Source organism: Branchiostoma floridae, chromosome 3 (assembly GCF_000003815.2).
Source record: "Branchiostoma floridae strain S238N-H82 chromosome 3, Bfl_VNyyK, whole genome shotgun sequence".
NCBI classification, from domain to species: Eukaryota; Metazoa; Chordata; class Leptocardii; order Amphioxiformes; family Branchiostomatidae; genus Branchiostoma; species Branchiostoma floridae.
This window is the reverse complement of record NC_049981.1, coordinates 34,120,422-34,133,061: the sequence shown is the minus strand read 5'-3', so window position 1 is coordinate 34,133,061 and position 12,640 is coordinate 34,120,422. Positions and strand designations below refer to the sequence as shown.

Here is a 12,640-nt window from a genome sequence, read left to right as displayed (position 1 = left end):
AACTGGCATTACAATCTGACTTAGACAGACTATCAAACTATTTTGTTGCGAATAGCTTATCAATAAATGCAAAAAAAATACAAAGCAATGCTCATTGGGACCAACAAACGGCTCTTGAGCACACACGAATTACTTGTGCACATCGACAACACATGTTGAATGTAGTACCAGTATATTAAAGTACGTTAGGTCAGTATGTAGCACACTGGCCCATAAATCAGTTACAGTTCGGACAGCCGCCCCTCATGGTAACCATGGTAACTGCGTATCATAACAGTCGCCCCTCATGGTAACCATAGTAACTGCGTATCATAACAACCGCATATGGTAGCCATAATAACTGCGTATCATAACAGCCGTATATGGTAACCATAATAACTGTGTATCACAACAGCCGTATATGGTAACCATAATAACTGCGTATCATAACAGCCGTATACGGTAACCATAGTAACTGTGTATCATAACAGCTGTATACGGTAACCATAGTAACTGCGTATCATAACAGCCGTATACGGTAACCATAGTAACTGCGTATCATAACAGCCGTATATGGTAACCATAGTAACTGCATATCATAACAGCCGTATATGGTAACCATAATAACTGTGTATCATAACAGCCGTATACGGTAACCATAGTAACTGCGTATCATAACAGCCCTATACGGTAACCATAGTAACTGTGTATCATAACAGCCGTATATGGTAACCATAGTAACTGTGTATCATAACAGCCGTATACGGTAACCATAGTAACTGTGTATCATAACAGCCCTATACGGTAACCATAGTAACTGTGTATCATAACAGCCGTATATGGTAACCATAGTAACTGTGTATCATAACAGCCGTATACGGTAACCATAGTAACTGTGTATCATGTATCATAACAGCCGTATATGGTAACCATAGTAACTGTGTATCATAACAGCCGTATACGGTAACCATAGTAACTGTGTATCATAACAGCCGTATACGGTAACCATAGTAACTGTGTATCATAAAAGTCGTATACGGTAACCATAGTAACTGCGTATCGTAACAGCCGTATACGGTAACCATAGTAACTGTGTATCATAACAGCCGTACACACTGTATATGGTAACCATAGTAACTGTGTATCATAACAGCCGTATATGGTAACCATAGTAACTGCGTATCATAACAGCCGTATATGGTAACCATAACAGCCGTATACGGTAACCAAAGCGAATAGCAGGAGACAGGCAAGAGAGTAATCTCCAAGCAGATGTTTGGAGGTGAAACAGTGACGTTTTCTACCTGCCGTTTTCTGTCCGTTTGTAAAATTGGCGGGAAGCTTTAAGATTTTGCCCCCCAATATCCGCGTAGTTATTACCAGAAACGTGCAGTACCTACGCTTTTCGACAGGAGCCGTTGTTATCACGAATAAGTGCGTGGGGCGTTTCCTGTAATATTTCAGTAGCATTTGAGTGTGTGTGTGGGGCGTTTCCGGCAATATTTCCAGATCGAATCGTGCAATTGAGATGATTTGTGGGGCAAGGTTGGTGGTAGCTGACGCTTAGGTTTGATTTTGAGCCTCCTGGTGTTTGAACTTGACACTGCAGGTTGCCTTTTGTTAACTTTAAGTTAACTTACCTTGCATGTGTACATGTGCGATATTTGGCAGGTACGTAGCGGTTGTGAAGAATAAGGTCAAGTGCGAAAATGGTTTACCTGGCTCATACCTACGGTGCTGTAGCTGGCTTTGTTCGTAAGTGCGTTATACTGTGAACAAGATAAATCAAGATACTATTGATGGATTTATAATTACATGATATTTGGTTGATCGGTAGGGGTGGCAAAAAGGAAGGTCAAGTTCACTAATGGGATTCCAAGCGGCAAGTTGTGGTTCTGCAACTGCGCTTTAAATTTGGAGATCAAATTTTCTGCCAATGCCAAATTCATGATTTTTAAGTGGTTAATGTCTCGGGGTTAGGAGTAAGTGTGTCACTGACGAAGGATAGTGGATTCTATCCGAAACGTCTGACCGTTTCCAAAACCATATCCAGTTGCTTGAGTAACTACTTTTTGGTGTATCTTATTACCTGGATGTCTAACCTACATCGACGTAGCAAGAATTCAGGGCATTCTGCCATCACTTAAAGCAACCGCTTCAGTCCCCAGTCAGTAGCAGACAACTGTTCAAAAATACTTTAAAAACTAGAGTCCCACGAAGATATCCCTTGACCAAATGCTCATGACTTTGTTCCAGACTTTAAGGTCTCATTCATGTATTACTACAGAGTACCTACAACCAAACGAAGGGGACTGCATGAACGTGTAGCAAGTCTGCATTCATGTAACGATCGTAAGCAGGTTAACCTCCATCCTCTCACAAGTGCCTTAGACATGTGCATTATGTCATGCGTTTTGAAATGTGCACAAGGCTCGCACGCCACCTCCAGTCATTCTCCTGATGATCAATTACTGCATGGGCCCAACGAGACGATCCTGAGTTACGAGCGTCGATGGAAAGGTTTGTAATGGCAGAAATCTGAGACCATGTCCGCACTTCACAGGAGCTCCGAACGCGCCGCTATCTCACAGCCGCACCTGGCAAATCAAACACGCTCCGCCGTACTAAAGTCTGCAAACAGCTCCCGCTGATTTGTAAGTCATGGCGATGCGATAGATATAATTGGCGGAGCGAAAGAAGCTTTTCACGAAGGCGGAGAAGTCAGTGACATTACTGTAAGTGCCGCTGTGGGTCGTATCGAACCAGGACTCATCTCTCTGCAAACACATTTGTTATTTACGGTTTTCTATGAGGAATTTGAATGGCCACAGGTGGGAGGAATTCAAAGAAACCATATGTTAATGCTTTAAGTAGTATAACAGACCCGTTCCGAACAGCTGGTGGCAAGTGGATATGGTTGCCATGACCACATCCAATCACGACCGAGAAGCTGCTTGCACTCTTTGTCAGACGATAATGCGATAATGGAAAATTCTCGGCGTTCAAACAGTCAATCTAAACACCCTACAGAAACAAGGGCACGCTCTAAATCCGATCAAACCCACCATACTTCCGAACCTGATTTGATTTTAACGCGGTGAACTGAGCAACAGATGGAAACTTTCTTCCTGCTTTAGCCTGTCGAGTCAGGGTCCGGGAATCAGGGTCCGGGAATCAGGGTCCGGGAATCAAGGTCCGGGAATCAGGGTCCGGGAATCAGGGTCCGGGAATCAGGGTCCGGGGTTCAGGGTCCGGGAATCAGGGTCTGGAGTCAGGGTCCGGGAATCAGGGTCCGGGAATCAGGGTCCTGGAGTCAGGGTCCGGGAGTCAGGGTCCGGGAGTCAGGGTCCGGGAGTCAGGGACACGGGAATCAGGGTCCGGGAATCAGGGTCCGGGAATCAGGGTCCGGGAATCAGGGTCCGGGAGTCAGGGTCCGGGAATCAGGGTCCGGGAATCAGGGTCCGGGAATCAGGGTCCGGGAATCACTGGGTCCGGGAATCAGGGTCCGGGAATCAGGGTCCGGGAATCAGGGTCCGGGAATCAGGGTCCGGGAATCAGGGTCCGGGAATCATGGTCCGGAATCAGTGTCCGGGAGTTAGTCTTGCAGTGCATAAATATTTACTGTTCTTAGTAGTAAATGTTCTTAGTAGCAACGAGGAGTTGAACATGAATAGCTAGCGGTTCGAGCAGTAATAATGAAGCGGATTGAAATGCACTCCGAATAAAATATGCATCTATTGGAAGTGCATTTGAGGTTTCAAAGATCCATTCTATTCAGAGCCTGCATTGGCTTTAAGAGTTCACTTAATAAATTGATTTTTTTAAAATCAATAATTGATTCATTTGTAACGTATGAAATACAAAGCTGCAAAACTGAATGTTATGATGGAGAAAACCCCCATACACAGCCTCGCCCTGATGAATGTGATTGTGTAAGTTCTGCGCACCTCCTGTCCATTTTGATCATCGCATTTCGGTCTGCATCTCGGATCCAGCCGAACTGACCACTTCGCTCTGTGCGTATCTCTGACTCTGACGGCCGAACTGACCACTTCGCTCTGTGCGTTTCTGTGACGGTTAAACCACTTTCTTCTGTGCGTATCTGTGACGGCCAAACAGACCACTTTCCTGTGTGCGTATCTCTGACGGCCGAACTGACGACTTTGTAATATTTACTACTCCCAGTAAACGTCGGTCCCACCGCCGCCTTGCTCCCGGCAAACGTCAGGCCCGCCACCGCCCTGCTGCCAGCAAACGTCGGGCCCACCACCGCCCTGCTGCCGGCAAACGTCGGTGCCACCGCCGCCTTGCTCCGAGTAAACGTCGGGCCCACTGCCGCCTTCCTCCCGCTAAACGTCGGGCCCATTGCCGCCTTCCTCCCGCTAAACCTCGGGCCCATTGCCGCCTTCCTCCCGCTAAACCTCGGGCACATTGCCGCCTTGCTGTCGGCAAATAGCGGGCCTCATGTCGGTTCCACTGTGCTGCCTGAATAACAACCTAGTCCTCTGGTACTTCGCACCGGGAGATATTTAGACAGTTGAGTGTGACTTTCCAGTTCAGCCCTGTGAAGGAAGAAGGCAATCATGAATCTCACCAATAGTACAACCCCGGATGTCCCCGTCATGCCGTTCTACATGCACGGGCCAGTCGTCATGGCTCTCTACATCCTCGGCTACTGCCTGGTCTTCTCGCTGAACGTGGTGGGAAACGCCGTGGTGTGTTGGGTCATTATCACCACTCCGCGCCTCCACACAGCCACCAACTACTTCATCCTCAACCTGGCCGTGGCAGACCTCCTGGTGGCAGTCTTCTGTATACCCTTCACACTGGTGGAACACATTCTGTACGGTAAGTCACATGCACCCCACACTGGTGGAACACATTCTGTACGGTAAGTCACATGCACCCCACCCCACATGGTAAGTTACATGCACCCCACACTGGTGGAACACATTCTGTACGGTAAGTCACATGCACCCCACACTGGTGGAACACATTCTGTACGGTAAGTCACATGCACCCCACCCCACATGGTAAGTTACATGCACCCCACACTGGTGGAACACATTCTGTACGGTAAGTCACACGCACCCCACAGTGGTGGAACACATTCTGTACGGTAAGTCACACGCACCCCACCCCACAAGGTAAGTCACATGCATCTCACCCCACATGGTAAGTCACATGTATCTCACACTGGTGGAACACATTCTGTACGGTAAGTCGCACGCACCCCACACTGGTGGAACACATTCTGTACGGTAAGTCACATGCAACTCACACTGACGGAACACATTCTGTACGTCATTTTGTGGGGCAGGTCCCATGCACATTACACCATTGGGGCACATTTTGTGGGGCAGGTCCCATGCACATTACACCTGTGAGGCACATTTTGTGGGGCAGGTCCCATGCACATTACACCAGTGGGGCACATTTTGTGGGGCAGGTCCCATGCACATTACACCAGTGGGGCACATTTTGTGGGGCAGGTCCCATGCACATTACACTTGTGAGGCACATTTTGTGGGGCAGGTCCCATGCACATTACACCAGTGAGGCACATTTTGTGGGGCAGGTCCCATGCACATTACACCAGTGGGGCACATTTTGTGGGGCAGGTCCCATGCATATTACACTAGTGAGGCATATTTTGAATGATCAACAGGCGATCACCATTCCCACTGGTACGTGAAATGTACGGGGTACTGATATATATCAGAAAGCTATTATATGATTTTGATACGATTTTGTAGAAAAATCAATTGTAATTGCTGTCTGCTGAATTGCAGTACCTATGATCTACCACTTAGCAGCAGCCTCTACTGCGCAGCCGCACTGCTGGGGAATGATAAGGCCTTTTTGATGACTCCATTTTTACAGAAAACAGTGGAAACATTTACGGCCCCGTGTTTGGTTGAAAGACATTACATTTTTGATATGGAATCAAACTGGAGGCTTGTTAGCGGATATCAAATCCTTGCTATGTTTCATCCGTGTTTAAGTAAGCTTTAGATAATCCTGTACGGAGGCTGCAGGGTTGTTCATGATAGGAAAAGCCTGGCCATTTTTCATCTATCTTTTACTGGTTTCCGCCTGAGGTCGGCTTTCACGGCAGTCTGAAGCAGTCTGCGCATCCCAACTGATTGGCGCGGCTGACGTGTTATCAGCCGTTCGCAAAGCTTGTTTAGCTAGATGGGGAAGTGTCTGGCACCCTCTGTGCGGAACTAGTCCACTTTTAGTCATTTATCATTCATTGACGATCAGCAAAGCCGCGCATGCAATTTTGGGGATTTACATGACCGAAAATGCAACAGACCTTGTACATGTTGCAGTGCTGCTTTAATTTTGTATGATGTTCACGTAGAGGAAAGGCTTTTGTAAATGTGCAAAACATCAGCAAGGCGCGATATCTTCGCATCCTTATCAACATTTGTTTCGCTTTTGTCAACACATCAAAAACTTTTAAAAAGTCAATCTTAGGTGAGGAAATCGGTTCAGGCATGAACGAAATAGCCTATAAAACAAGCAGATAAGAAAAGTAGATGACATGGTAGTGGCAAATAGAGCTTGGTCTGTCGAGGATTGTGCGCAGTCCATCATCATCGTTCGGCTGCAGCGCAGGCAAGCCTTCTCCAGTTCCGCCTATCGGCAGTCCATTATATTTCATACTGTACATATGTACTTATACCGGCTATATAGATACAGATACAGAACCAACTGTTGCCGCGCCGCGTGCCTGCGAAGCTGGTGTGTTACGCCAAAGGGCGGCTATACCGGCTATATAGATACAGATACAGATACATATGCAATGCCAATGTCAGGGGAAACGTTTATAAGTCCGGCTGCTAGCGCCGCTGCGGACGCATAACCCGACCATGTAATATAAGTGGCTCTACGCCGAGTCTTTGAAGTTATATCCACAATGATATATTTTTTGGAATGTAACAGCAGCATTACATTTGTTCAGTGATGCGTCCTTCAGCCCTTCGCTTCCAGCTGAGAGCAGCCATCAACATGTCAGGAGGTTGAAGTGGAAGGATTTGTGGGGAGAGGACCTTCCTCCAACAAAACATCTTCACTCCTTTTAGTTTCGAGAAAGAATTTCGACATGTTGACGTGACACTTTTATTAAGTGTTTCACGGATACGCCTAGACAGTTAGACAGCTGTGATAAGATTCGTGCTCGTGCTTTTGGACAGGTTGTTGTCACTAGGTCCATGAAGGTGTTTATCCTGCCAAATAGCGGTAATAATGTCCGAAATCGCATCCGTCTGCGGATTTGGCAGAAATTTCTTGACTCCGGTCAAGATGTCTTTATTTTGTCAAGATGGTTTCGGTCAGACAGGTCTTTGTTGAACTTTGTCGAACTTAGTTACAAAGATTCGGCTGGTTAGCTTGTTATATCTCCGGACAGAGTTACGTTTAAAGACAAATCAAACTCCACAACTGACGAAGAAACGCAGATTTCTCCGGACGCTTCATCACTCTTCTTCATCGTGCCTAGAATGACCTGGAATGGAAAATCAATACCAGTACGCAATGCGATCTGTGGCATCCACTCCACTAGCCATCTGTAGCTTGTACTCCACTAGCCATCTGTAGCTTGTACTCCACTAGCCATCTGTAGCTTACACTCAACTAGCCATCTGTAGCTTGTACTCCACTAGCCATCTGTAGCTTGTACTCCACTAGCCATCTGTAGCTTGTACTCCACTAGCCATCTGTAGCTTACAGTCCACTAGCCATCTGTAGCTTACACTCCACTAGCTATCTGTAGCTTACACTCCACTAGCCATCTGTAGCCTGAAGTCCACAAGCCATCTGTAGCTTGTACTCCACTAACGATCTGTAGCTTGTACACCTCTAGCCATCTGTAGCTTGTACTCCACTAGCGGAAAGCTATCGCCAAATTTAAATTCCTGCCGAAGAATAGAGATCTCGAAAATACATTAAAGAACTATTACATTATTGGACACCATGTTTTGAGGATGAGATCAATGTGAGGTCGTCTGCCCAAGACAGACAATTGATAGATCTTGAAGTTAAAACAGCAGCATGCAATTGTTACTGTCAAAACATTATTATTACATTCTACATTCTAGAGCTTTTCCTATGATAAATGTATGGATTTTTATCCCATCTTCTGAGCAAGTATTGAGGCAGGTCATTGATAAATAAGTTAGATAACAATAGACTGACATTACAATCCTGTCTGACGCCACATTATGAAACAAAAAAGTCGGATTTTCTACTCTAACAGCGTAATTGACATTCAAGTACATGGATTTCAATAGAAATTACCACTTATACCATAATGTAACAGTTTGTAATATAATCCTTCACGCCAAACACTATCAAAGGCTTTTTTCAAGTCGACAAAGCAAACAAACAATTTACCCTTCTATTTTTTTAAAAAATAGAATTGATACATTATCGCGGAAATTCGACACTTCTTTCTGAATCCCAAGTTTGTGTCCACTACGCTTAAAAATTATTATCTTCTATAAGTTTGTAAAGATTAGTCATCCAGGGGGTTTAGATATGTAGAAAAATTAGTCTTTACCGCTGGATATGAATATATAATTTATCAGACGTTTCAAACAACATCTACTGTTTTTTTTTTCATTATTAATAGAAAATAAAAGTATACAAAACTTACGGAAAATAATACTTCTTATTATTTTTCAAATAAACAAAACAAGTAACTGACAAAAGTTCTGTAATATATTCTAACAAATAAAAAAAAGGAAGGATGAAGGAAGAGAGTCATTGCCATCCGTGCAACTAGGACGCCCGGATGATGATGATGAAAAAATTACAATCAAGGAAAGGACGCAACTTTTACACATAATGTATCAAAAAATCGATCAATTACTTCAAAACACTGTCCCACATACGGGAAAATTCAGTTCTAAGTCCTCCTTTGTGATTCAGAGATAGTTGGTGAATCCGTTCGTAGATAGCCTCCTTCACACCCCGCTTAAAGCAACGCGACTGAAGATCCAAGACAGCCATAGCTTCCACACTGAAGGAAAGTCCACATGAATGTTCAAATGGTGCCATTATACCAAAACACGAAAGAAAAATAACGAACTTTTAAACACTTTATGAAATTGTTGCCAAATAAATCTTAGGAAACGTTAAATTTTGTGACTTTCCCCATCCCACCGTATATGATTAAACTGAAAAAAAAGAAGCCACTATGAACTGCTAGTATTTTTATATGCATATCGCTCTATGGACCTACAGATTATTTATGAAAGGCATAATTGCATCTTACAACATTGACGCTGGTAATGATTATACAGTCAGAATCCTGAATCTACGGTAACAGGGCTTGTATGGTATATTATCTCATCAATCATATAACCCCAGCCTCACCCGTCTGAATAGGGTTAAATTGGAGAAGAAGAAGCAAGCAGTTTGAACTATATCATTATATACATATCTCTCTATAGACCGGGACAAGTGATACACTAAGAAACTGCTATGACATAATATTCTCATTAATTATGCAAATGAGAGCCTAATTAGCATGATTTCTATTTTTGTAAATATCTGTGAAAGCTACTAGAATACAAAAAAAATGAAATCTTTGGTTTTCCTCTTTAAAGTTTTTTTTTACAAATATGCCCTTGCAATTCCAAACCTAGCTGCTAGGGGGTACATACGTCACTTGTTCCCAAGCATCTAACACCTAAAACTCGGGACCATAGCTTGTTCAATGTGCGAGAAAGCAAAACATCGAGTTCTGCTGCAGTACCCAGTAACGTGCTGCATAACGTCTATGAAGTTAAAGTTACTCCAGATTTCTAAATATCTAAATATAGCACGGTGAGGTGAGGTGAGGTGAGGTGAGGTGAGCACTCTTGTTGTCGTTTTATTGGATGAAAGAACGGACGGCCTATCGCCGTCCTAAGTACTTTATTAAATTCCGCTCCTCAAAATGCAGCTGAAGGTGGGCGTCTGTACGAATCGGTCACGTCGTCTCCAACACCCACTTCTGACTCGCCTCAGCGAGCAGGAAAGTGGCTAGAAAATCGGCGGAGCGCCTGAGGATTACGGGAGGGACGTGCCCAGAATGCACAGAACTCATTCCATCTACTTCCATTTGGTGTGGAATCAAACTGACAAAAGTACAGTAGTTCATCACGTCTGAATCCTTTCCATTTTTGCACATATTCTTTGCAAACAAATAGTACACTGTTACTCGTGCTACTATATACATATATGTAATATAAACATCAAAGAATAAACAAACAAATAAACAAACACAGCTAATGAACGACTGATTCCTAACAGGATGTCTTTATTAAAGGGGCATTCCACTCCAGACGGGACTGTTATTTTCCGATAGATATTAATTGTAGAAGTGACAAATGTATGCTATGTAGGTGGGGTGTAGGTGGGGTGTAGGTGGGGTGTAGGTGGGGTGTAGGTGGGGTGTAGGTGGCTCTGGATAGAGGGGTTGTCACCTGGCGGCTGTCTGCTGCGCCCGAACGACCATCAGGAGGGTGGACATGACCTTGTCCCTCATCCTTCCTCTAACTCTCACGTGCTGGCTCCAATCGCCACACCCCGGTAAACCGCTTCAGCAGGCGGGCCAAACCACGTGAGGGGACCTTCCCCATCTATGGGTCAAATAGCTGCATCTCTGTTTATTCCCAGTCGTCCTGACTTGCGAAGGGAAAAAGACATGTAAGAGACTTAAAACTCCACAAAGCAGGACGAGATTAGAACCAGCCTTGCCAGTGACCTGGGCAGGAAACTGACAGACTTTCATATAGGAGACGCTTCTTTGGACGACGACATGTCTACCCTAAAGAAGATAATCCACACGACAGCCCTGGAGCACTTCGGCCCGGCAAAGTGAAAAAAAAAAACAGGACTGGTTTGACGAAAACGACACTCTCCTGGCCGAAGAGCACCGCCTTCGCAAACGGGCTACAAATGACCCTGTATCTACTGCTAAGACAACAGCCTCTATAACCATGTGGCGGAAAATTCAATGTCGACTCAGGAAGGCACAACGAATGGCTCAGCATGAAGGCTGATGAAATGAAGCATTTGTAGACAAGAAGGACTCGAAGAGCTTCTATGAATCAGTCAGAGCCCTCTACTGACCCCAGTGTTCCAGCGCTCCTCCTATCAGTGCTCTCACTCTCACTCACTCACTCATCCTCGCCGCATATCATATCAGTGCTGATGGGACAACACTCATCACGCACCGAGCCAAGATCCTGGGGCAATGGGCAAAACACTTTGAAGCTGTCCTGAACCGTCCGTCCACCATCAACAGCGAAGCCATCGAACGCCTGCCACAGATCCCAGTCAACAATTTGTTGAATGCACTACCCTCCGTCTGCGAGACCCAGAGGACCATCAGTCAGGTGACCAGCAGCGGGAAAGCAGCTGGTCCGGAAACCATACCAACTGAGGTATATAAGTCTGGAGGCCAAGTGCTAACTCAGAAATTAACCGACATCTTCCAGTCTATATGGGAGAAATGTGCCATTCCCCATGACTCCAAAGACGCCCCAATCATACACCTCTACAAGGGCAATGACCCTAATTGACGCAGCCGCAGAAGGCCCAAAATGAGTCCATACAGTATTTTAGCCTATTTTCGACTTGTAGGAGGAAAATGTAAGAGAAATTTCATATTGGTGAGATTAGGGTGCAGACGTTCAGATTAGGCCAAAAAAAACAAGGTTTTGGTCCATTTTTTAGGCCTGTGCTGACCCCTAATTTGATGTGATCAGTCCATAAAATGACGTCATGAAAATCCAAGATGACGGTACATTTGAAGGCTACGATGACTTCAACTGGTCGCAGTTTTTATAAACCAGACTGTTGGACACTTGAGATAGCGGGCTGCTGTGTGGGGTGAGTTCTTATGACCTGGAATGTTCACGGATGAGGTTATGACACCCTGAACTTGACTACTTTACATTATCGCCAATACAGATTTCCATTAGTCTTCACTGCCCTACAAGAAGAAAGAGACCGCTAGTCATGCCGGGAAAATTTCTGGCTGCCGTGCTGGTAGGCACAGTGGATATGACCTTTGCAGCAAGGCAACTGCAAGAAAAATGTCAAGGTCACACAGAAATCTCTATGTCACGTTCATCTACTTACGGAGGCGATCGATACGGTCAGCAGAGATGGGCTATGAAGAATCACGGCTAAGTTCGAATGTCCAGAACACTTCATCTCCATGGTACGCCAGTTCCATAATGATATGACAGCCCATGTTCAGGACAACGGGGAAACGTCCTCAGCTTTCCCAGTGACCAATGGAGTCAAACAAGGGTGTGTCCTGGCGCCGACACTCTTCAGCATCATATTCACAGCTATCTCGCCGAAGCCTTCCTGGACAGTGAAGAAGGAGTAGGCATCAGGTATCCTGGCAAACTGTATTCGGACGCAACAAAGAGACTCCATCTGGTGGTGACCCTCCTTTCCGGAGGAACAGCGAAACTTCCATTCCTAGAAGTTAATTGTTGGAATAGAGTGTCATAGTTAGGAAAACTTAATTTTGAACAAAAGTCACAATGTCGTGCACTAAAACTGTGCATTTATAAAGAAAGGAATGTATTATCAAGGAGCTTTTATCCTTGGTATTATTGACGCATTTTATTATTTTCGTTGTTCCTGC

At 44.9% G+C, this 12,640-nt stretch overlaps 1 protein-coding gene across 1 annotated transcript; it reads left to right on the top strand.

Moving 5' to 3' along the window:
* Positions 1-2,491: 2,491 nt before the first annotated feature.
* LOC118411900 (spidroin-2-like) lies at positions 2,492-4,472 on the top strand. Its single transcript, XM_035814391.1, has 3 exons — positions 2,492-2,499; positions 3,117-3,538; positions 4,165-4,472. The coding sequence occupies exons 1-3, from the start codon at positions 2,492-2,494 to the stop codon at positions 4,470-4,472; spliced, it is 738 nt and encodes a 245-aa protein (XP_035670284.1).
* The last annotated feature ends 8,168 nt before the right edge of the window (positions 4,473-12,640 follow it).